The sequence below is a fragment of the Aspergillus alliaceus genome, assembly GCF_009176365.1.
Source record: "Aspergillus alliaceus strain CBS 536.65 unplaced genomic scaffold BDW43scaffold_52, whole genome shotgun sequence".
Lineage (NCBI taxonomy): Eukaryota > Fungi > Ascomycota > Eurotiomycetes > Eurotiales > Aspergillaceae > Aspergillus > Aspergillus alliaceus.
The window spans coordinates 62,277-84,453 of record NW_022474735.1 but is presented as its reverse complement, the minus strand read 5'-3'; the positions used below and the strand labels follow the sequence as shown (position 1 = coordinate 84,453).

General features: G+C 47.4%; 12 protein-coding genes across 12 annotated transcripts; 4 read left to right on the top strand and 8 right to left on the bottom strand.

The window, feature by feature from the left end:
* Positions 1–1,187: 1,187 nt before the first annotated feature.
* BDW43DRAFT_314874 (uncharacterized protein) lies at positions 1,188–1,568 on the top strand (the record flags this gene model as incomplete). The annotated part of the gene is made up of 1 exon (XM_032047932.1): positions 1,188–1,568. The coding sequence occupies one exon, from the start codon at positions 1,188–1,190 to the stop codon at positions 1,566–1,568; it is 381 nt and encodes a 126-aa protein (XP_031896320.1).
* A 1,591-nt stretch (positions 1,569–3,159) lies between these two features.
* On the top strand, positions 3,160–3,518 carry BDW43DRAFT_314873 (alpha carbonic anhydrase; the record flags this gene model as incomplete). The annotated part of the gene is made up of 2 exons (XM_032047931.1): positions 3,160–3,202; positions 3,256–3,518. The coding sequence occupies 2 exons, from the start codon at positions 3,160–3,162 to the stop codon at positions 3,516–3,518; spliced, it is 306 nt and encodes a 101-aa protein (XP_031896319.1).
* A 1,222-nt stretch (positions 3,519–4,740) lies between these two features.
* On the top strand, positions 4,741–6,017 carry BDW43DRAFT_303066 (glycoside hydrolase family 131 protein; the record flags this gene model as incomplete). Its single annotated transcript, XM_032045364.1, has 3 exons — positions 4,741–4,849; positions 4,897–5,030; positions 5,085–6,017. The coding sequence occupies 3 exons, from the start codon at positions 4,741–4,743 to the stop codon at positions 6,015–6,017; spliced, it is 1,176 nt and encodes a 391-aa protein (XP_031896318.1).
* A 2,344-nt stretch (positions 6,018–8,361) lies between these two features.
* Positions 8,362–8,850, bottom strand: BDW43DRAFT_314871 (uncharacterized protein; the record flags this gene model as incomplete). Its single annotated transcript, XM_032047930.1, has 1 exon — positions 8,362–8,850. The coding sequence occupies one exon, from the start codon at positions 8,848–8,850 to the stop codon at positions 8,362–8,364; it is 489 nt and encodes a 162-aa protein (XP_031896317.1).
* A 2,185-nt stretch (positions 8,851–11,035) lies between these two features.
* Positions 11,036–11,422, bottom strand: BDW43DRAFT_303065 (uncharacterized protein; the record flags this gene model as incomplete). The annotated part of the gene is made up of 1 exon (XM_032045363.1): positions 11,036–11,422. One exon carries the CDS (start codon positions 11,420–11,422, stop codon positions 11,036–11,038), a length of 387 nt encoding a protein of 128 aa, XP_031896316.1.
* Positions 11,423–12,301: 879 nt separating this feature from the next.
* BDW43DRAFT_314869 (polysaccharide lyase family 7 protein) lies at positions 12,302–13,008 on the bottom strand (the record flags this gene model as incomplete). Its single annotated transcript, XM_032047929.1, has 2 exons — positions 12,302–12,776; positions 12,833–13,008. 2 exons carry the CDS (start codon positions 13,006–13,008, stop codon positions 12,302–12,304), a joined length of 651 nt encoding a protein of 216 aa, XP_031896315.1.
* A 486-nt stretch (positions 13,009–13,494) lies between these two features.
* BDW43DRAFT_322128 (glycoside hydrolase family 75 protein) lies at positions 13,495–14,384 on the bottom strand (the record flags this gene model as incomplete). The annotated part of the gene is made up of 3 exons (XM_032049493.1): positions 13,495–13,781; positions 13,840–14,223; positions 14,289–14,384. The coding sequence occupies 3 exons, from the start codon at positions 14,382–14,384 to the stop codon at positions 13,524–13,526; spliced, it is 738 nt and encodes a 245-aa protein (XP_031896314.1). The 3' UTR covers positions 13,495–13,523.
* A 2,740-nt stretch (positions 14,385–17,124) lies between these two features.
* BDW43DRAFT_314867 (tetratricopeptide repeat protein) lies at positions 17,125–17,601 on the bottom strand (the record flags this gene model as incomplete). The annotated part of the gene is made up of 1 exon (XM_032047928.1): positions 17,125–17,601. One exon carries the CDS (start codon positions 17,599–17,601, stop codon positions 17,125–17,127), a length of 477 nt encoding a protein of 158 aa, XP_031896313.1.
* Positions 17,602–17,685: 84 nt separating this feature from the next.
* Positions 17,686–18,105, bottom strand: BDW43DRAFT_314866 (tetratricopeptide repeat protein; the record flags this gene model as incomplete). Its single annotated transcript, XM_032047927.1, has 1 exon — positions 17,686–18,105. One exon carries the CDS (start codon positions 18,103–18,105, stop codon positions 17,686–17,688), a length of 420 nt encoding a protein of 139 aa, XP_031896312.1.
* Positions 18,106–18,263: 158 nt separating this feature from the next.
* On the bottom strand, positions 18,264–18,796 carry BDW43DRAFT_314865 (chaperonin 10-like protein; the record flags this gene model as incomplete). Its single annotated transcript, XM_032047926.1, has 3 exons — positions 18,264–18,487; positions 18,542–18,659; positions 18,710–18,796. The coding sequence occupies 3 exons, from the start codon at positions 18,794–18,796 to the stop codon at positions 18,264–18,266; spliced, it is 429 nt and encodes a 142-aa protein (XP_031896311.1).
* BDW43DRAFT_322125 (uncharacterized protein) lies at positions 18,727–20,225 on the bottom strand (the record flags this gene model as incomplete). The annotated part of the gene is made up of 1 exon (XM_032049492.1): positions 18,727–20,225. One exon carries the CDS (start codon positions 20,223–20,225, stop codon positions 18,981–18,983), a length of 1,245 nt encoding a protein of 414 aa, XP_031896310.1. The 3' UTR covers positions 18,727–18,980.
* Positions 20,226–20,534: 309 nt separating this feature from the next.
* BDW43DRAFT_314863 (uncharacterized protein) lies at positions 20,535–21,887 on the top strand (the record flags this gene model as incomplete). The annotated part of the gene is made up of 3 exons (XM_032047925.1): positions 20,535–20,692; positions 21,475–21,664; positions 21,717–21,887. 3 exons carry the CDS (start codon positions 20,535–20,537, stop codon positions 21,885–21,887), a joined length of 519 nt encoding a protein of 172 aa, XP_031896309.1.
* Positions 21,888–22,177: the final 290 nt, after the last annotated feature.

The following is a 22,177-nucleotide window of genomic DNA, read 5'->3' as shown; positions in this document are numbered from 1 at the left end:
ACAGAGACCCTCACAATTTATAAGTCGCTAAGCGTGTATCATTAAATGGCACAATAGTGGTGCGAAGGATAGGCTGTTCATTCGACCATTGCCCAATTCAGTAGTGCAGTATTAGATAGCTCCCTAACTAACGCGCGGGGGAATTATTAGCCTATAATCCTCTATTATGTAGTATACCCAAATGCATCTTCGCCTACTACTATAGTAAACCTAGAAGCGAAGCTATACTCTCGTACTTTTCGTAAATCTTCTCACCCAACAGCGCTTAAGATACCTTCTGGTAAGGCAATTCGACCCAGGAAGGCAACTCGCTCGCCAATCCCTAACCTCCTAGTGCGGCCGTACCATACTATCTCGAATGCCTTCCATGAACTAGACTTTGTTGGCTCGCTGGCTCGCTGACCCGAATTCATGAAAGACGTGCGGAAGCACACTGATGATACAAATTGGAAACGCCACCGCCAACCTGTGCTCTCATATGGGCCAATGCAGGAAGACCCGGGCCACCATAATCTGTGCATTGAGCAGATCTTCGTAGAAGATGAAATGAGGATATTGGGCGGCTTTCTGTCCATATATGCGTGGACCATATTTCTTCGCCAGGAACTTGTCAACGGCGAATGGCGGTTGGAACATAGCCCGCCCATTGCCCACTCCGATGAGGCGAGTAAGGAATTGGGGACTGTTACTATGAGGTAGGCATTCTGGTTCATAGCGGGAAAGGCTATAGGGGGCGATGCCCGCCATTAATACTGTGGTGATGCCTAATTGGATCGCGAGGGCTTAAGCGGGTTACGGCTATTATCATGTCTATTAATGAGCTTAAAATGTCAGATGGAGCACTGCCTTGATATCCAATACGAGGCATTTTGCAAGTGAGAGAGAGAGAAAGAAAGAGCATAAATTCTTTTTGCGAGAACCGCTGTGTTGAGCGCGTGTACCTCCCTCTATGTTAAACTAAGCGCTGGAGAGAATGGATACAACCAGTAACCTTAACCAGGGCGGAATAACTGAAGAGAGTGCCAGATTGATACGACAGCTACTTGAAATCGAGACAGACGCAGCCGAGGGAAGCAATTACACAACTAGAAGCGTAAGAGGAGATAATCAGGGTTGCTCGCCAGGGCCTTATCTTTCTCGAGTCATTCGAATGCACGGTATCAAGGGCGCCACAAATTACCCAGGCCATGTTCTCACCAAAGGAGCCTACCCTTGTCGTGTCCAGCGGGGCGATCGCGTCGTTACTTCATGTGTCACCTATGGATGAACAACGGCCGCCTAGCCACCTGCACGGCATGGCCCAAGGCTCTGCATTTTCGGGAGATCTATTGGCATTGGAGCCACCAACCGCGGAGATACAAGGTGCCGGGCATGATGAGCAGTCCATGTTGCAATACCCTAGATCTAGCCAAGATGGCATCACTCTGCAGCGGAGTGCAGGGATCTCTGCCATCGCGGCCGGCATCAATGACTGGGCTTCCCAAGGCATCGACATGGCATTCTTCAATAGCTTAATGAAAGGGACGTCCTGCGTCGATGCTGCAGGTTCAGAGCAGTTAGTGGGCTGAGGATTCGCTGGCTTTGTACTGATTTTATAGTGGCACTACAATTTCTATTTTTTTTTCTTACTGGCACTGCTGACCTAGATAGGTACCTTCACTCCTTAAAGCGTATAGAAGAGCCAAACTCGGTTTACAATTTTCTTGGAAAAGTATCAATTTGCTAATATACGGGATTCTTTCTTTCACAAAAGCCATGATTGAACATAACCTAACGGCCCAACAACAACCTCACACTGACCTGCGACAATTCTCTTGAACGTCGAATAGATGAAGGGCTATACAACGCATTGGTATATTGGGGGTCACTGTGGGGAAAGTCATCATCCAACAATGACTGGGTATTTCTCGAGCCCCGCGGTGTCAAATTGAATAAGCTAACTTCTGGTTGTTGAAGATATGGTGTATAGCCGGTGTATAGCTGGTGTATAGCTAGCGCCTTGGTAAGCGTGTGGGGTTTTAACCCCTGAGAATCTCTCCTTCCTGTGTCTATTCAGGCAAGATACTGCTCAATTTACGTCTCGTCTCCTTTCAAATGCCATCTCTCCGTGAAATCGCAACACTGGTATTGTATACTCAATTATCCTTATCTTATACAGTGGCCAATTGAATATAATTCTATTATATATAATACCACTCACGAAATAGCATAGATAGTAGTAATCTTTATATTCAAATATAGAAGACTTTTTGCAATGCAGTTACTCGACTTCGCCGACACGTCGCTGGCGTTCTACCTCACTATGTAGCCTTATATCCCTGGAAATATATTATAGATAATCATAGGGCGTGAGGAGCAGGGCTTTATATCCGTTTAGCTAAACGTAAGCCTTTTAATAAAGTTAATTCTGTTAAGTTGGAGGCCATAGATCTATCACCCCAGCGCAATAAGGGTTTTGCAGTCCCTAAGGAACATGGGGGTTTCTAGACGTGTACCCTTTCATACTTTGGTACTGAGATCGGACACCGTGACAACCACTAAACAACGCCTTCTCGCTCCCCCATGTAGAAACGATGATCCCACGATGAAACTGGTTGTATTTGACTAATCTTGACTTCGTTGATTGTATGTAGACTAGTTGGGGGGTATGGATAGGAAGAAGACGAGTGGAGGCGGTTTCAAGGGGCGGCCAATTTAATTGCCTGACAGTACTACGTGAACTTAATTCTGGGTCTACAATGTAACCTTTGTAGGGTTTAACAGACCAAATTGCGACCAGTGGGTTCTGCTATACGGACTCGTAGATTCGTTACGAGATGAACAACGCCCCGGATTTATATACTCCGTAAGGAGCACAACTGGTACAGGGCAAATGGAAAGGTGCGATATCTACTGACCTACTATACGAGCTTTATAGTCTTCGTCTCTGCATTTGCCCTGGAATTGTAGGGCACTATTTGCACCCCAAGCTGGTTCCCATTCTGGGGTTGTTTAGCAACGCCCAGCGGTAGCTGAGGATGACTCGGCCAGACCGTTAACATATGGCGTCGCCCACCTCCGTTGCCCATTCGGCTGGTAGTCGGTACTCATGAAACGGAGAGGTTATGGACTGGCATGTTTTGGGGGGCTTTCCTCGGGGAGGTATATATAGCGACAGGTATGCCTTCGCTCTTACCGTTTCATTGCTCCGCTCAAACGGCTGGTACGTTCACTAGTCTTTGGTGGTGAAAGAGTATAGTCATCGTCGTCTTGTAGACAAGCAAACCGCTGTCGTCGGCCTCTTCTTCCAGCTCACAGTACTCGACGGATCCGTTACCCCCTTCGAATCTATTTTCTCTCAGCTTGATGATATCGCCCATGCCGGCGCCAGGACTGTGACTGGTGAACTGGACTTCCAGGTGCTTACCACCCACCTCGCCCACTTTAGAGTCATTCAGTACACCGGCTCGCTTACTACTCCTCCTTGCACCGAGGGCGTTGCCTGGCATCTCAGTGGCGGCCTTTGCCGCTCGACGTGAAGAGTTACAGTACGGTAAAAAAAAAAATCATCAAGTACAACGCGCGGTATACCCAGAATGCTCCGGGCCAGGACAACCTGTTGAAGGTTGCTGCTCAGCAGCAGAGAGCTTCGAATGAATGAGAGGGGGTCATGCGTACGGCGGACTTGCTAGCATACATGGGAGTATAGATTTCGGGCAATGTGGTGCTTTTTGTTTGATAGCGGTATGACAGTGAAGGCGTTTGCAATTGCATCTTGTAGGATAGATGATAAAGGTACCGTGATCCTTTAATACTCTTCACAGCCTAGGTACGAAGCCCTTCCTGACCAGATCAAACCTGTAGAATGCTTTTATCGAGTCCGCAGTGAGTGCAAAAGGCCATCACCTCGTTATGCTTTAAGAGATCTTCGAGCAACCTCATGATTTCTTTGCCACCATAAGGCTACTCGAGTTATGTCATGGTTCTGATTCGTGTATCATTCAGCTTGTCCACTCACTGGAAGCCGCGATTTGGTGTTCTTGGCCGTCTGACGACGGGAATTGCGGTGATACAGAGGCCGAATCCAACCTCAAAGAGATGTAGCTGGAAAAAAAAAAAAAGAAAAAAGAAAAGAAAAGAGAGAGAGAGACCGAGAGAAAAAAGAAACTATATAACTTTGTAACAAACCGCTGCACCTTGCGCCGAAAGATTTTTGAAATCCCTTTTAGGGCTCTTCACTTGAGGATAGAATTCGAATGCCAAATAGAAAATCCATCGGTTCCCAGGACTGAAGACTCCTTTAGCACAGCTGGCTGAGGAGAAACCTAGGCGGAGGGGCAGGTTTCAAATAAATAGAATTTATATGGAATAGTGTAGTTATTGAGAACCAATGGTCAAACTAGGAATACTATTATTCCACTAATGAAACTAGTTCGAATTGATCAAGAGTTGAATTCCAAGCCATACTTGGTATGACAACCATCAGATGTTGTTGTTTCAACTATAGTTCGCAAGCAAGCCGGATCAATCTAGTGCTTAATTTCCGCCGTTAAACTATGTTATCAAGCTTCTCATGAAGAGCCGAGTAGATAATAAATGTGGAACAAGCTTCACCCTCCCTTGTTTCAGTATAATATTGACAGGACCCACTCCCTTCAATCGTACTTTTAAAGATGCCAAAGCCCACAATCCCAACGTCTCCCCAACTGTGCCGGTCGCATTGTCCTGCCGTTTACATTCATTTTATTTCTACTTCTCACTATGCAGTCACTCATTACTCTTCTCGCTCTTCCTGCTTCCACGCTGGCTGGATCCGTGCTGTGGAGCGGTATCTCCGATTCTTCGCTTACCGTCGACGACATTGACAAATGTACATAAACCTCCATCTTCTAACAAGGTCTTCACTGACAGCTCTAGGGTCTTGGTCTAATCAGGTCGGTGCATGGCAATGGTACATTCACGGCTCTGGCAAAACGTCCGAGTATTTGGGCGTTTCCTCCGACTTCAAGAACCCAGCGGCTAGCGACGCCCAGGGACTGCGGATCACTATCGTGGGTCAATCCAAGCTTGTACATTTTCCTGCTTCAGTTAACCATGGCCCTTAGGATGGAACATCTTTCTGGAATGGGCAGACCATGGAACGCTCCGAGCTCATCCCTCAGACTAAGGCTAATCTTGGCTCGGGCCACTTGTATTATCACTTCTCTCTTTCCACCAAGGAGACTAACCGCCCCAACCCCTCGTTCGAGCACCAGATTGCATTCTTCGAGAGTCACTTCACTGAGCTGAAGTATGGCGCATCTGGCTCTTCCGACAATACCCTGAGCTGGAACGCAGACGGCAAAACACATTGGTCGGTCCAGCTGGAGGCAGGTAACTGGTACAACTTCGCCTATGACATTGACTTCGACTCCAAGAAGGTTGGCCTGTGGGCATCCAACGGTTCCGAGCCCTTGACTCAGGTTGTCGCGCCCGTTAGTGCCTCTACCTCCTCCAACTCCGCTGACTGGCATGTCGGCCAGCTGCGTCTGCCTGGCAGTAAGTCCGATGACGCGGCGGAAGACTGGTTCTGGTCCGGCGTCTACGTTGAGGAGGGCCCTATTACTACTGAGATCGGCTCTGGAAGCTCCTCCGGCTCTTCAAGCTCCGCTGGCTCTTCTAGTGCCGCCACCTCTGCGACTGCTTCTGCCTCTTCTACCGCGCAGTCCGCTGCCCCTACCGAAAGAACAGCAACTACTGCGACCAGTGCGGGCCCGACTACGGCTGCCACACAAAGCCCTTTTTCGACTGCAGCATCCTCGAGCGTTACCTCTTCCACCTCGACTGCGGTTATTGTCCCCGCGTCGACCGCCCAGGATGGGACATCGACTGCAGCTCCCACCGAGAGCACTGAGGTGGCCACGCCCACTTCCTCTGCGGCTGCCTTCGCCAGCCCTACATCCGCAGCGGAGCTCTTGACTGATATCCGGTCCCTTTTGAAGGTCCTCCTGTCCCGTTCGGGAAGCGTGCATGCGCGCGACTTCGCCCCCCGTAGATGAGTTCGTACAGATGTAGCAAGCCGCTTTGAATGTATCATCACATATACTATGACAGCAAAATAGACAAGAATCAGGAACAGTCTATATTAGAGTACCTTATCGTCACTATTTATGTTTATAATTATTGCAAAAATGGTCATAATAGTTCACATATCTTTCCTTAATCGTTTAAAACTTAGACAACTATATCTAGCACTAGATGGTACTGTCAAGCATAAAGTAGACTGCCCCAGTCACCGCCCGTCTTGATCATCTCTTTTGACTGTTTTCCTTCTTATTTTTCTACTAGTATAACAACAAAGTCAAGTCTAATTAAATTGACTAATTCCATCAATGAATCGTTGCCCTTTATTAGGGAAGGCAACTAGGAGGTGTAGAGACAAGAATTAACCAACTCTAGAATCAGAGATCTTATTTAGTGAACAATACAGAGAGTAGGACTGCCTGTAGAACTATTCTATAGTCTATAAGAGCTATTTTTATTACCATTTATCTCTCTTTGTTTATCTTTTTTTCCGTTCTGTCTCCCTTTTTATCAGTTTCTTAGATCCTATCAATTAGAGTGGCAAACTGGAAGGGGAGGTGAGGTTAATGGGTGAAGCTTCACCACCCGCAGCGGCTATGGTGAAGGTATGAAAATATATATATCTGCAGCGGTTAACCTCTCAGGCACCAAGGCTGTAGGGACCCTAGCTGAACCAATGAGTTGATTAGGTAGTCTGAGCTCCTGTGACGTGTTGGCAAAGTGGCGATAGAAAGCACACCTGATAAGGCTGCATATATATGCCTGTGCCGACACGGGGCTGAACCTGCAACCTCGAGTGAGCTTTAAAAACCCACAGCAAGAGTTAGTGCAAAAAATGAGTACTCACGATAAGCATATGAAGGAAAACGGGCAGCACAGACTTACTACTTTGCGAGGGGAAAAAATATAACAGGATCAAGTGACAAGGGAAGGCCCGAGGCTGCTATCAAAGCAACTGCTCCATTGAATAGAGCTGTATGTCCCGAAGAAGTTGCGGATCCTATCGTGTTCCTGTGCAGCTCAGTGGCAAGTTACATGAATGAGCCACACTGATTATCGATAGTGGAATGGCACTCACCATACCCCGAACCAGTTTGTAAAGCTTTCTCGGAAAGGTTATGCTGCTGATCTTTACATTATCTTATCCATCTGGCTTCTTTCGTGTACTTAGACAGAAGATAGATATATTAGTCCATAGTACGAGTCAAAGCCTGTCTTTTTCAAAACGCTACAATCGCTTTGCAAGAGCTTTTCTATGCAAATTCTTTGAAACAACATTACACAGCTGTCCCTGCTCTTTACACTCGGCGAGGCGGAATTTGCTGTTATGTGAGTGTGTTCCTGAATGGGGATGCTGAATATGGAGTATGTTATCCACCTTGCCTAAGCTCGCACCTGATAGGTGACAAGTTTGGACTGCCGGACAGGTCATTGGCTTAATCCATGACATTCCTACCTGTTCCCGGTTGCTTCCTAGCATAGAGCAGGCGGCATTGAGAACGATGGACGGCACCTGCTTGATTTACGCCCCTCAGAGCCAGGTTGAAAAGTTCTATATTCCGGTATTGTTTTTATTGTCCTGTCAATTACACGTCTTTGTACTATGCAACACCTGGATGGCTAAAGGACGTACTTGTAACCAAACGGGAATGTGCACAGCTAGAGTTGAAACTTGCTATCACCGTTTCCCGGGGTCTTGACTTTTACTGGTGTACGCGATACGTGGATTATACCTACGTGTGTCGAGCTATTACAGGGCACGTTTATCCGGGCTCAACGTCCTATGCTTGTCCTCACATTGAAGCGTCATTCATCCTTGATGTAACCGAGATATAGTGATGTTAGGAAGTAGACCACGCACGACTGTTGGCGCCTGTCCCAGTGTATTTGTAGTCAAAATGTACTATGGAACCTTAGTCAAAAGTTTTCCATCCAGCCAGGCAGTAGACCTCTCGCATTAAATGCCACAACATCTATATCTATGTACTCCGCGGTTTGGACTATTTGTATAAACGTATTCTTAAATTGTCTTACTCAAAGTAAAATAGAAGATCGTATAGCAATCTAACTCCCTTCAACAAGCTCCGCGTATATTCCTGCTACAACGACGGAAAGTATGCAAACACGTAATCCCTGACTACCGCAATTTCCATCATATAACCACCCCTTGCATGTTGATAATCTTGTCGCGTAGCATAAGTGTAGAGAACCTTCTTATGCGGTATCCACGACGCATAGATAAATCTTAGCAAATAATGACTACAAAATGTAGTTAGTGTGTGACCCATTGGCATAACAGAAATCAGCACATACTTCTCCCTAGTTCTTTGAAGGGCAATTGTTCAGGGCCACACAGCCAGACTCTCTTGCAACCAGAGCTTCTCTCTTTTCGGGACATGTGTTCAGAATGATACAGCCTGCCTCTGGTTCAGACAGGCCGTTGAAAAGTGCCCGCTTTTCAGGACATGTTCCAAGAATGATGCAGCCGGTGTCCCTCTCAGACAAACCAGTTGCCTCTGCTCTCTTACCAGGGCAGTTGTTCAGCGCCACACAGCCAGACTCTCTCTTATCAGGACAAGTACCCAGAATAATGCACCCTGCTTCCCTCTCAGAGAGACCAGCAAGCGCTTCCCTCTTTTCCGGACAGTTGTTCAGAACGATGCAGCCGGCTTCCTTCTCAGAGATGCCTTCCAAAAGCTCCCTCTTACCCGGGCAATTGTTTAGGGCAACACAGCCGGACTCCCTCTTATCTGCCGGAAGGGCAAGGACGAGGGGAGTTACTACTGCAAGAAGTGTAAGGAGACGCATAGCTAAGCGGAAGTAAAGGGGATATGATAGTCCGACTGAATGGAAAGTATTTGAGTAGCTGGTTTTTCTAGTGTGTGACAGTGCACTTGGTGGTCAATTTATATGTTCGAGCGGAAGGTGCTTTCTCCGAACCCTGATTGAGCACAGATAAATGATGCAAATAAGCTTCCAACAAGCCCTGTTCAAGCAATCCAACCTAATCTCCGCACTTCAAGTTAAACACCATTGGCTCAAAACTTGCGAAGGAAGGATCTCGCAGGCGAGTCACTCCGGGCCAAAGCAGTGTGAAGTCTTTGCCTGGCGACCTGCTGAATCGGACTTTATTTTGCACCCGCTCCGGTGGTGATCAGCATCGCGGCCTTGGAAGGATCTATTTGTTTCCCATCAGGGGAGATAAAGGGATGTAACATCGGCACTATGAATTATTATGGCCATCGTGCTGTAGTCGGTGCAGATAGTGTTATTAAGCTCCCTCTATAAAAAGCATATTAGAGACAATGATATTCAGCTGAGCCGCCACACCGGGTAGATACAACCGGCCCGGTGATTGTACCCTAGGAAATTGTGCCAATTGGTAATTGATCCAATGGTTTGAATCCTTAGCGACCGAAAACCAGTATTAGGCTAAATCAATATCAGCTAAAACATGGGTGATGTGGTCCTTGAGATGGACAAGTGCAAGAAGTTGCTCAACAAATCCGTCGATGATTGTGATGTGGGTGGTTAAATCACAGTGTAGATGACTGGATCCCAAAGTGAATTTCATAAGAGATACAGGATACTGATGTTTATTATAGCTGCAGACAGTATTGTAAAATACTTCCAAGTATAGCCCTAAATGTTACTGTTTATTGCATAATATCTGGCGCTAAATGAGGAGACAAGTCTACTTCATATAACACCGCGTTGTGATTATAACAACTACTTAGTCTGATGTTAGATTAATAGGATCTCCCAACACCGAGAACGCACAATAAACGATAAATCAGTTATAACGCGTGTGCTTGCGCTTTTGTATGCGTCATGTTAGCATTGGAACATCGGCATTGGGGTCAGGCAGCGGTTGAAGACAACGTCAAGCGCGTTGACCAGCGACGTACAGGAAAAGAGAAAATGAACAGCAGCAACGTTGCATATAGACACGGCATATGAAATAGATAAAGAGCAATAAGCCCCATGTAAGATCACGCCCCGTTGTAAATACTAGTTGAATACCAAAGCTCCACGTTCACTGTCACTCGAGATACAAAGCCCAAGGTTAGCACAAGGCTAGCTGAGGTTGGTTGTACTCTTGTTAATGGATTTTCTAGAAACGTATAAGCCCGAGCCATACTAATGAACCATGTCAACCTCCTAAGTAGGCCACGTGTGACGTAAGGAAAAAGGATGCGTACAATGGTAAAAGGATGATCAGTATGATATTGGTAATAGTTAGCACGGTTTTGGCAAGTGTAGAAAGCTAATGGCGTCTGACTAGGGGGTTATTTTTTCACAATACCAAAAGGCTAACATTATTCTCAGTTGGCTGCGAACACCCCTAAACCCATATATAAGTAGCGCACAGAGGTAGAACGGATCCAGGTGAGCAGCTGCGATACGTACACCGCCTTTATTCAGATAGAGCCCAGAAACAGCGGAAAGTATATATAAAGAGCAACAAGAATCCAACAAGGTATAGAGCAAAAAAGAGAGAAAAACATACAACAGGCGGGATTCGCTGGTGGTCACCCACCCAACTACTAACCGGCCGGCGTGTGGCTTAAGTACGGCTGAGCGGACGGGAAGCCCTGTTCTCCACACCTTGTGGTCGTATGTGCTTGGTTTATTGACAATATGGAATATTTGCGACGCTTGTTGAATGCACTTAGCTATAGAACCATCTATTTTAGTTTGTGTAAGAAAATGTTGAGTATACACAGTGGGGCTACAAATAACTGTAGATGTAAATTTCAATTTCATGTCTTCATTGACCCCATAAATATCTCCCCAAACGATAGCAAGATAAACAACGACATGCAGCATGTGTCTAAAGCCTCGGTTCCTGACCTACAACATGCTGAGACACAGGGTACTACCCCTTCTTGTCCTTCCGAACATGCCGATCTTAAAACTTATATATATATCAGTACAATTCGCAAGCCCTTGTTAAGATCACAGTACAAGACTTACCAACCACATTCTCAGCTCAACACCAGAAATTTCCGCGGTAGGTAATCTGGGTGCATTGGCACGGTACATTACCACCACAGCAATTGTACGTCACTTCTGAGCCAGGCTCAACGGGTACATCTAAGTCGTATGACCCGTGAGGGGTGTCATAATGCAGCTTTCCAGGCTGATGTCTCCAATCGGTGGTCGTTGTCCATTTGGCCCGATAGCCATCACTACAGCTTGCGTCACAGGTGGTGGTGACAGCATTGCAGTTAAAGCTGCAGGTTTGGGTCCCGTCGTCCTTCAACTGGACGTTCCAAGAGGTTGAATGGGAGACGAAAAGAGTGCCGGTGACTTCGAGGCATGCTTGAGCGCATGGGAGGAAGATGGCACAGAGAGGGAGGAAGGCTTTGGGAAGCATCTTGATGGCTCGGAAGTGGGCTTGTAGATCGTATTGTGAGAGATAGAATGGAGACTTGATGCTTTGCTTTAGGTGAAGAGGACTTTTGCCGGGTTTAAATAGGTTTGCTGAATCTTTTCAATTCCGGAGCTATCCTTCTGAGGGGTTATGTCTGAACCTACATCAACGCTTCAAGCTTTGCAGGGTTGCATTGTGGGAAGGGCTTGTAGAGATCTATACCGAACCTATGGCTCTACGACATTCCTGAAATGGAAAGACTGAGTTCTGAGGACCCGAGTTACCCCAGATTTAGCGGAGGGAAGTAAATTCCGATGGGCTTCGGTTAGACTTTCGTATGCTAAACTATTACTTTTGGCTCTTATTGGAGAAAATGCGTGGATCTTTGACGCTAGGGGCTCGGTTGTGGTAAGCGAGGTTGTGGATTTTCTTAATACCCAGATGAGTGAAGTCAAAGAGGCAAGAAATGCAGCTTGCATCATCTCATGTGGAGGACGGCACTTCTTTACTCTGTGTCTTTATTTCTTTCCCGTTTTCACGCCACCCTATTCCACCTTAATTCTTGGCCGCTGTCGATCCCTCGTTTTATTCCCTCAAGGTTGGTTAAAGATCGGCAAGTTGCCGATGCTATCGGCTTTTCCGATGAGAAGGTGAGATGAGATGTCCTACTCAAAATATTGATAATCTGCGAAATAGTAACATTTGCTGAAAGCTACATTGGATCTTTCGTAGACATCAGTTTATATTCTAGGGGAAAAGTATTTCGCAAAGACACAGCGAAAGAACACGACGTATGAACAGGTGTTGGTCTCCTTTAGCTCCCCTAGGCCTAACAAGATTGATTCAGAAGGGCTATGAGAGGTTTCACACACATGCAGGCTATCAATGCTGAACATTAAGCTCATAGAAGTGCACCTCCGAAGCCGAGTCCCCCTGATTGTAGTTCCCAGCCTTGAAGTACGATTTGGGCGAGTCCAACTCATAAGTGTCCAATTTTTGCGGCGACCCGCCATCGATGCTGACACTCAGCTCGTCCGACTCATAGCGAATCTCGTAGGAGAACTTCTTTCCAACAGGAGCATTGCCCACCTTAGTGAAGATACTCTTGCCCCCCTTGCGCGTCTTTTCAACTCCCATGACAAGGTCGCCCTCTGTGCTGTAATAGAGCTCGCACACCGGTTTGGTGGAGATGGTATCATCGATATGGATCTGGCCGATGACAGTGCCATGGGAGCCATCGTCCGGCTTGGGTACGGTGACCGTGGCACTTAGCCGGTTCTTCGACGCAGAAGGACTCCAGCTAGCCTTACTACTGCCATCAGAATTGAGCTCGCGCAGCTCGGTACGGCAGTGTCTGCTATTAGGCGTTGTCACGCAGGCACCAGAGGAAGGGGAGCCAGGAACTTTCATCACTAGAGCACCATCTTTTCGTCGGTGTAGAAGACACTGGAATCTTGATACCCTTTGCAACCTTTAAGTTTCGATGCAGTGATGGTCGTGGGATGCCCGCTTTCGCCAGTGGGGAGCTGGAGATTCCAGTACGACAGATCAAAGTTGCCCCCAGGAGCACATTTAGGGTCGAGGGCCATGGCCCTTTCAAGAGTGAGGCACAAGGCAGATAAAAGAGTTGGCTTGAGTATCATTTTGCTAGGTGATGCTTGGTGATATCTAATTACTAGTTGACAAGAAATCTAATGCCGTTGATCCCTGATGAGAATGCTTAGATATATAGATCAATGATTGTGGAACCGCCGTACGCTTCTGCTTCAAATAGTAAGCTGAGTTCCTCCTCATGGTGGGGCCGTATTGGACCAAGGTGGGAAGATCGTCGTGGCGCTGAGAGGCGTCTGCACCATTTTCTACATTAGGCGTGTCGGGTCTTACTTCGCATCCGAGTGCCGATAATGAACGAAGTATTGATTTATGGAATCCCACCATGGTTTAAGCTGGTTACATTGCATGTGCTAGCACGCCGAACGGAGACAGATATACAGCTTTCCCCTTATCAATTTATACACAAGCCCTCAGTTACAATAAGCCTAATGAAGCCGCTTGTGCTAATTTACAAAGTTGTGGTTGGTCCAAAGAAGCCGTCACCAGTGCTCTAAGCCTTGAGGCCAGCAACCAGTTTATCTCCCAGCTCCTTGATACTCTCCTCGAAGTCCTCTGTCTTGCTTGCCTTCCAGTTGGCGCTCTTCCCAGCTACCGCCTCTTTACCAGTGAAGCCAATGTAGAGAACGTCATTCTCCTCATGACCACTATCCCCAGAGGGTTCCTCTTCAGGGAAGCAAAGCTCCGCCATTGAAAGCGAGGCTTCTCCAGTTGCAGTATGGCCATTGGTATCGCCCCAGATACCATAGAACTGTGCAATAAAGTATTAGACCCATACTTGCCCATGGGGCGTTTCAAACAGCACTTACCAGTTTTCCATTGCATACAACGGCCATCACACTCAATGGTTCCATTCCAAATTCCCGAGGATCGAACTTGGGATCATCACCATCGTCATTCTCATTTCCGAAGACCACGTAAGGATGGATGTTAGCGTCCAGGTCATCAATGCCGAATTTCTGAACGTCATCCTTCCAGCGTGTTTCGCCCTGACCAGAGTGGTCATCAGAACACCTGCCTTCGTGTCTATTCGCTCCATCACAGTCAATATCCATGTCGGCGTACTGGCCTCCATGTTTCGACGAGTGCAGATAAATCGCGTTGGGGATGTCGCCGCAGTACGAGAAGGACTTTCCATCCTTGGAATGGCCATTGTCATAGCCCCCTTTCAGTTCCTTGGAACACTTTCCGCTCTGGATTGGACAGTCGTGTTACTCAGAGTGACAATTGGTTATGTGCAAGCGGTTACGCAACTTACCTTGTGCTTCTCGTAGATCTGCTTTAGGTTGTCTGGCAGGTCATAGGCGGCGGCACCAGCGGCCAGGGCAACGGTGGCGATTCCCAAAAAATGCATATTTGCTCAGGTCGAGAATATATCAAGGGTGTACTGCTTGTAATCGAAGATAAATAGTAATTGATTCTATGATGTATACTGGCATTGCTTGACCCCTTTTATACATTGGCCTCATCCACTTGAGCCGAGGCTTTGGAATACTCGTCTCTAGTGTCCAGGCATATAGTTCCCCCCCCCCCCCCCCCCCCCCCCTTACCATGTGCGCCCCTACGTTACATTGTGATATGCAGGACTAGCAGGAGACAATTCCATTTTCGAGCAACATATCCACATTCCTAGTGCAGGGTGAGATTCCCCTGAAGAAGATGTATTGGTCCTTAGTATTGTTTCTGGGATGTAGGTCTTTCCTGCTGGCCAACCGGCCCGGTGCAGACCAATAAGAGCATGGACGTTTAGATGATTGATAGTGATCGTCCAAATTCGCCCTGAAGAGTGCTTAGCCACCGGGTACTCCGGTGATCCTGCACGACGGCTAGTTCATGTTGAATCAGCCCACAATGAAACTCACAGACTTGGCGCAGGATCCGGGGTACGGATTACCTTAGCCCATTGGCCCTGGTGGAGCTGTTGTTCAAAGGACAGGGAAGGCCTGATATATTGGTGATGGCATAGGTCAGCTATCTGACTACCATGACTGTCATAATCGCTACTCTACTTTCACTGGGGAGTCATACCTCTTGAGTTGCCCGAGGGCGAAAGAACTCAGGAGAGTCCTTTTGTATGTAAAAGAAATGGGCGCCATAATAGGGCCTCATGACCCCACACGTGATCACTATATGTGTTAGTAAGGTACAGCGCAAATAAGACTGTTCTTCTTAATAAATGCCAAAGGTCTATTGAGAAGCTTTGATGGCCTTATGAATTTTGAAACGCTCGCGTCGGGACTAATCCTGCATATCTTCAACAGACTGCTGAAAAGGGAGGTCATCGGTATTTGCCGACGGTCCAGGTATCTCCCAATTGCTCAAGTGGTGTTCGGCATCTACCCGAAGATATCGGTTCTGCCGATGGGGGCTAAATCCGGGGGTGGACCAAAAGTGGAGGTAAGCGATGGACTTTGTGTTCTCACTCTCTGAACCCTTAGTAGATACACGAACGCGCTAATATTGAACTCCATAGTGGGAACAGGGGCATGCTGATCGACAGGGGGTTCTTCCTTCAGCGACATGGAAGGACTGCGAAAAGCAATTGCTCTGCCCTAAGTACACCTCCCAGAGTCCATTCCATGTCGCTGTTGGCCATAGTCCTTTAGACCTTTGAGTTACTGTATGTATATATTCGAACTGCAATTATAGTACGTAGTAATTCTGCAGCCATCCTCCATCGTGCAAGTGGGCCCGATGCTGGACTGGACTAGCGGCTTGCTAACGAAGTATTCCTCCATGCTCGTGTATCATATTCCCACATCGCGTCCTTGTTGTCCATTCCGTTTCCCCACCACGAGAAGCCCTCTTTTGGGAAAGAAGATTCAGAATCAAAGGATATCTGCCTCCTCTGCTTCCCTATCATTCAATTGAATGAAGTTGTCGTTTTATTGTCTGGTCACCTCTCAACATGACGCGGACCTGCATATCATGATTAAGTTTTGCCTTCCGAGGAAAATATTGTTCTGTCCCCTAACAGTTGCGCAGGATCCTGCAATCGGATGTCGTTCAATTTTGCGTTGGTAAAGACCAGAAGCGATTCTCAATTTACCAGAAATTAGAGAGTTCTTTTCCAAGAAAGGCTCTTGAGCCAGCGATGATTTAGGATATTGATGAGGAAATTTTTGGCCGTTGTTGTGAGTATGTGTACTCTGGGGATTCTTCTAGTCCATGTCCTCTTCCCGAAGTGTGATATCTCGCAGCCTGCGGGCCACGAAACACAATGCCACCAAGGTGCGAAAAAAAATGGGATCCTTCCAACTTAGATTGGAACCTTTTCCACCCGAACGGGCTTTCGCGTAATTATGAAATCCTGCTAGCAGAACTTGGTCATACTCCGCAACCGGGAGCCGAAAAGGATCTTAGCAACGACCCTAATACAAGCTATGCAGCAGTGTTTCTGAGCCACGCTGAAATCCATCGTTTCGCAGCCAGAACTGGCTGGCTTTCTCTTGACCTCCTCTCTTTATATCGGTTACTACGATTGCTTGAGACGGTTACTCTATTTGAAGAACGAACGGGGGACATTGTTCAGTTATTGGTATCTGTTTTCGAGGAAAGTGAGCACATGAAGAACTTGGGAAAAAATGCTGTGCGACTACATGGTCTGGAATGTGGAGATGTTGATGCACAATGCCGAGTTCAAAAGTTTTCTTGAGCGAAACCCGCCATTAGAAAACATTGTCTTTCGTTCAATGTGGGACTAAAGTAAGTTCAGATCAGATTCTACTGCAATCGGTCTTTTCGAGAGATTTGACTTCCGGAAAATAAATGGCAAACTCCGCAGGAAAAGATTATACCACCGTTCCCATCCCGGATTGATGATTCACCGCGTGCTTAGATGTCGGAACCAAATTGCCAAGATAGTTACAATACGGAAACACCTCGGAGGAGATGGAAGGATGAATAGGATTTTGATCGTTATTTTGTTCTTGGTAGGCTTTTTATGTCTATCAAGTGCTTGAGATCCTCCCGTTATATTAAACCTAAAGCTGTCTGTATGAGTTTCGTGACAAGGTGCCGAAGACCATTGAAGAACTTCGTTAATCGTAACTCGTGACTTACGAACAAATGAGATTGCAATTTACTAAATGTATCTACCATGCCATGGCCCGTCTCTTTCCACATATGGCTTTTAGGGTCCAGTGACTCTTGCGCGGAAGAGAGCGATAAGTCGACCCAATCAACCCAAATTCAGCTTGCTGGGCCTTTGAATGGTGGTGTCCTAAGAGTTTCTCGTAGCCTTCAAAAGCCCGCTTATAAAGATTTTGAGCCTTCCTATGTTTACCAAGTGCTTGATATAAAGCCCCGAAGTTGTTGGCCATATCCAAAGAGGAGATATCCTTAGGGCCAATAGTTTTCTCGCGTCCTGTCATAGCCCGCTTGTACATATGCTTTGCTTTTATCGGTTGACCCATGCCTTCATAGAGACACCCGAGATTGTTGAGAGTGTCAAGAACGACCATGTGGTCTGGACCAAAAGCTTTCAGTCCCGCTGTCAAAGCTTGTTGATACGTAGCCTCAGCTTGCTCCAGCGCACCCTGCCGGCGATGGATGATTCCAAGATTATTCATTGTCATCAGGGTGGATACATGCTCAGTACCCAGGGATTTTATTTCACATTGCCTGATAAGACGAGACGATACAGCATTTCTGCATCATCTGTTTTCACCCTGGTCGGCGTAGAATTTTCCGATGTTATGTGCCGTCATGAGCGTGGAACGGTGTTCAGGGCCGAAGACCTTCAGCTTGCTCTCAAGAGCTGAAAATAACATCCTTCTAGCTTCATCGGGTTTATTTGCTGCGGAATATATGATTCCAAGACTATCCAAGGTTTCCAGCGAGGAGACGGCATACTGCCCCAAGGCACCACGATAGCCCTGCAACGCGTGCTGGTACAAGACCTCGGCCTCTGCCAGCTTCCCCCGGTCAGCATACCAGTTGCCAAGTTCGATTATACTATCAATGGTGGAGACGTGGTTTGGTCCAGACATTAGCTTGGATCGGTTTTGACAAAGAAGCTCAAAGATGCTAATGGCCGGGCCATCTTGGGTTGAACATTGGAGGGTTGAGTTCATGGTTCCGATGCTGAAATAAGATATAGCAACAAAACAGCGAAATTTTGATTCGATACTGAAGTGAACAGATGAAAAGATCGAGGAAGGGGGGGATCAGCTGCGTCGCTAGGATCTGTTGCTGGTACAGAAAACAAACGGCCAGGACCAGATTGGAGTCACTAGCTAGAAAAGTCAATGGTGACCAAAAAGCATGTCGCAGCAATAATTGGATGGATGTTACTATTGCATGCCAGTTTGAGAGCGAATGAGCCGACAGCCGTGCTTGCACCGTACACGATAAATGGGGTCGGTTTCACTGAAGGTACCCATGGGGGTGGGAAGCGATGGTGCGCGTACAAGGAAATAGCAGCAGTCAAGGCTGCAAGGGGGATCGTTGCAGCTTCTGTTTATCTTGATCAGATATATACCGATCCAAAAATAGGTATCTCGACCGTACCTTCAAACGACGTATGTTTAGGCAAATGGAAAGTTGTATGACTCCAGGCTATTGCATACTCAGCATACGAGCCACCGGGCGTACACATTTCGTGGAACGCTGCGACACGGTCGCCTGTCTTGATAAGAGGTCAGCTTATAGCAATATAAGTCTGGTTAGGCGGCTCACCTTGAATTCGACTACATTCGATCCGACTTTTACCATCACGCCGGCAATATCATCTCCTTGGTTCAGACCCTTCTTGGCCTCAAGCATCATTCTAAACTTGGTGTCTCAGTACAATATCTGACAACTGCTACGAATTTCTGCGTAATATAGAATCAAGGCTTCCTCCTCACCGCTACAAATCATCTAAATTGTGAATAAATGTAACCACAGTTCTTCATTATCCGCAGGCGTTACCTGAGACAGAACATGGTTACATGGGACATGCATCAATTCATTTCTGCTTCTTGCAAACCGCCATAAAAGGCGAGGACAAAGCCCCGAGGAATAGTTGGCCTGAAACAGGGTCATATACTGCGCTCGTCGTAGTCGGTAGGATCCGTGCCTCCTTATCTTCCACAACTTTGATAACCTCATGTGCTCCTTTCAACAAAGATGCCTCTTTACTCTTTCTGATCATCATGACCGTCGAGGGTGAATTCGTGCCGTAAGGGTCATGGAACGCCCGAATAAGTTGTTGAACATCAGGTATAGTAGCAGCAAAGATGTTCCCATCCGTATCGATCGACAAATTGTCAATTGCCATAGATAATGATATTTCATCAATCTCGACGAGCTGCTCATCGTCCGCCAGCCGATGAACGGTAACGTCACCCCGGGCTGGTTGCGCGACGTAAATGAGGCCTGATGACGGGTCCCTTGTGATGCCATTGGGCGAGGAGAGGTTCTCTGCGACAAAATGACAATTTCCCGTAGCAGTGCGACAATAGGCGATATTTCCGCTTATCTCGCTGTCGCGGAAAGGGCCGACTTTGGTGCTATGGTCATTGGTGAGCAGAAAGTCTCCTCTATCTTCATTGTCATCGATGACAACTAGATTGTTCGGTGAGATGATCCTCGGGCTCACGATGGTCTTGACGTGAGCCAGTTCAGTCCCGTGAGGTAGTTCAAGGTCATACACATCGACTGTCGAATTAGCCCCGATCTTGGTCGCATCTAAAAGCGGTTCTCCGGTCGATGTATTCAGCGGTGGCCGGTGGTTGATCAGCCAGAACCGCAGCCGTCGGCCCTTGTCAATCACGCGGGCGTCGAACCCATGCATATCCAGCTCCTGAATATTGCCTTCGCTGTCGCGGAATTTCAATGCTCGCACACCATATAAGCCATCAGCTCCTGGACGATCGACATCCAGCACTGTTATATGATCGATTCCACCACCGCCTGCTGCCCGCTTCTGGATATCGTAGCTGTTCGCAGCTGGACACCAGGCTAGGCGAGCCAGCGGGTTGGCGCAAGCGGCATAAAGCTTACGGCCGCTAGGATCAAACCAGACATCCTCACAGCTCTCTAAGAGTGGGTGTCGCATTCGGCGACACTGATACTCAGGGAAATCCTCGAGAGGTTGGATGATCCTCTTAACGCCTTGGAAGAGCTCCACCGCATCGTGAATATAAACTTTGTAAAGACCGAGGGCAATCGCCAGGAGAGCAATGAGGACGGCTTTAATAGTAGGGGCCATAGTTGACAATGATTTTTGATGTATGTCTAAGGTGAAGAAAGAAATGGAGCTGACGGAGGACAGCCCCCAAGTCAATAAAAGCAGCCTTCCCATTACCATCCGACCTAGTACCCACCGGCATCCCACCGGCATCCCACCCCAGTATCATCTTTTCGGTAGCTCGGGTAGCGTAATAAGACCCGCAAAAAAATCGACTATATGGTACGGTTCCGGGGACAAATACACCTCTAGTTATCATGTCATTAATGGGTCTTCCAAAGTCTCCCTTAATAACACCGAGTAACACAAGACACAAGTCACCGCCACAAAATGACTCTTTCGTCCCAGCAGGTCCAGTTGGGCGATGTGCTCCAAGCTCTGCCCCTCAAGACGGCGGGATCAACGCTGAGTACGGCGCATAGTTACTGCGTCTCTAGTCATCAAAAGAACGAACGATCTAATCGACCCACCCCACCTCTAGTTATGCTGTAAGGTTCAGTAAGATAGTAACGCTGTTACGGCCATTTGAAAGAAAAAATGCCGGTGGTGGGATACCGGTGGAAAACTCAATGGGGGTTGAAACACACGGAGTTCCGGGGCATCACTCGGAATGACAAATCGTGATATAATGATGTATTCCGTAACTGAATGGGCCACGTAAATGACTGGGTCGCTGATACACCCTTTCATGAGAAAGCATTGTGTCAGCAAAATAGACCGGAGAACGGAGATAGAAAGATCCTGGTCAAAATTTCAATTATAACTATTATGAAATAATACGTGTTCAGATGGTGCTGACGAGCGCATCTCCGGAGACCATCAATCTGAGGACCTGCTTTCTAGTTGCACGCTTTCTAGTTGCACGATACCGGTTGAATCTTAGGGCTCCAAATGGAAGGAACTGCGAATATATGAATCCATATATGACTTTCCTTGTGTTTAGGACCAGCCCAATTTAGCTAACTTCTACCACATCTCGCGGTCTCCACATGTACAGAATTCTATGCACCGCATAACTTAGGGGACGGGAAAGCGGGGCGGAATACGGGAGTATTTGATCACCCTCTGTCTAGGCTGTAATAACTACTCAGCTTAGTGTGACGTGGTGGAGAGGTGCACGGAGTGCCGGATACTCAGATATCAGTTAGACGGAGGACAACCTAGATAGTCTACATAAATCCGTACATTTCGGGAGTCTCGGCACAAATCTTTATGCAATGGAATTCTGTCCACCGGAGCAAACGGGTACCTAGTTGATCAGTTCACACAGGATACAGTCAACCACCGTACGGATCAATGGGAAAAGAGTATTGAGAACCCCCCGGTCCCGGTTCGCAGTGGAGGTTGTCAAAACCATTGTGGATGCGGCAGGTGCCCAGCGCACCGTGGTGCGCTTGAGTCCATGCTCTACTTACCACGGGATCGGTAAGCTGAGTTTAGCTTATGTCCATGCCCTGGAGGTAAAGATTTTGGGCGCCGCGGACGTCACTTGTCGCTGATGGAGACGAACAGACTCTTGACTTTTTCCTTGAGATTTACAAGGTTTTAGGTGGCGGGCCCGTCATCACCGGTGGCTACATGGGACAGTCGGCGAAAGAAGCTGTCGAGGGCCGATATAAAGGGTACGATGTTGTGGTTGGGGTTGGGCTGCCGTGGACGGCGAACCTGGATCCGGGTGTTTAGGATCAACGAAGATTTGCCCCTGCGGCCTTACGAGTTGGGGCATTGCTATCCAGTGTGTGTGAGACAAGAGGATACGCTGATTACAAGTTCCATGAAGAGTACAGAGCTACCATTGCTCCAGCTGCAGCAGCTTGAACTTCATGGTATTTCGTGGTTTTCAACTGGTTACATAAGCTGAGGACGTCGAGCAAGAGCAATAGCTAGCAATTTCACTTAACAGAGTAAGAGGGCAGAGTTTCAGTATCCATGATTATAAATCGACCTTCCTCACTCCCAGAGGGCGTACCTGA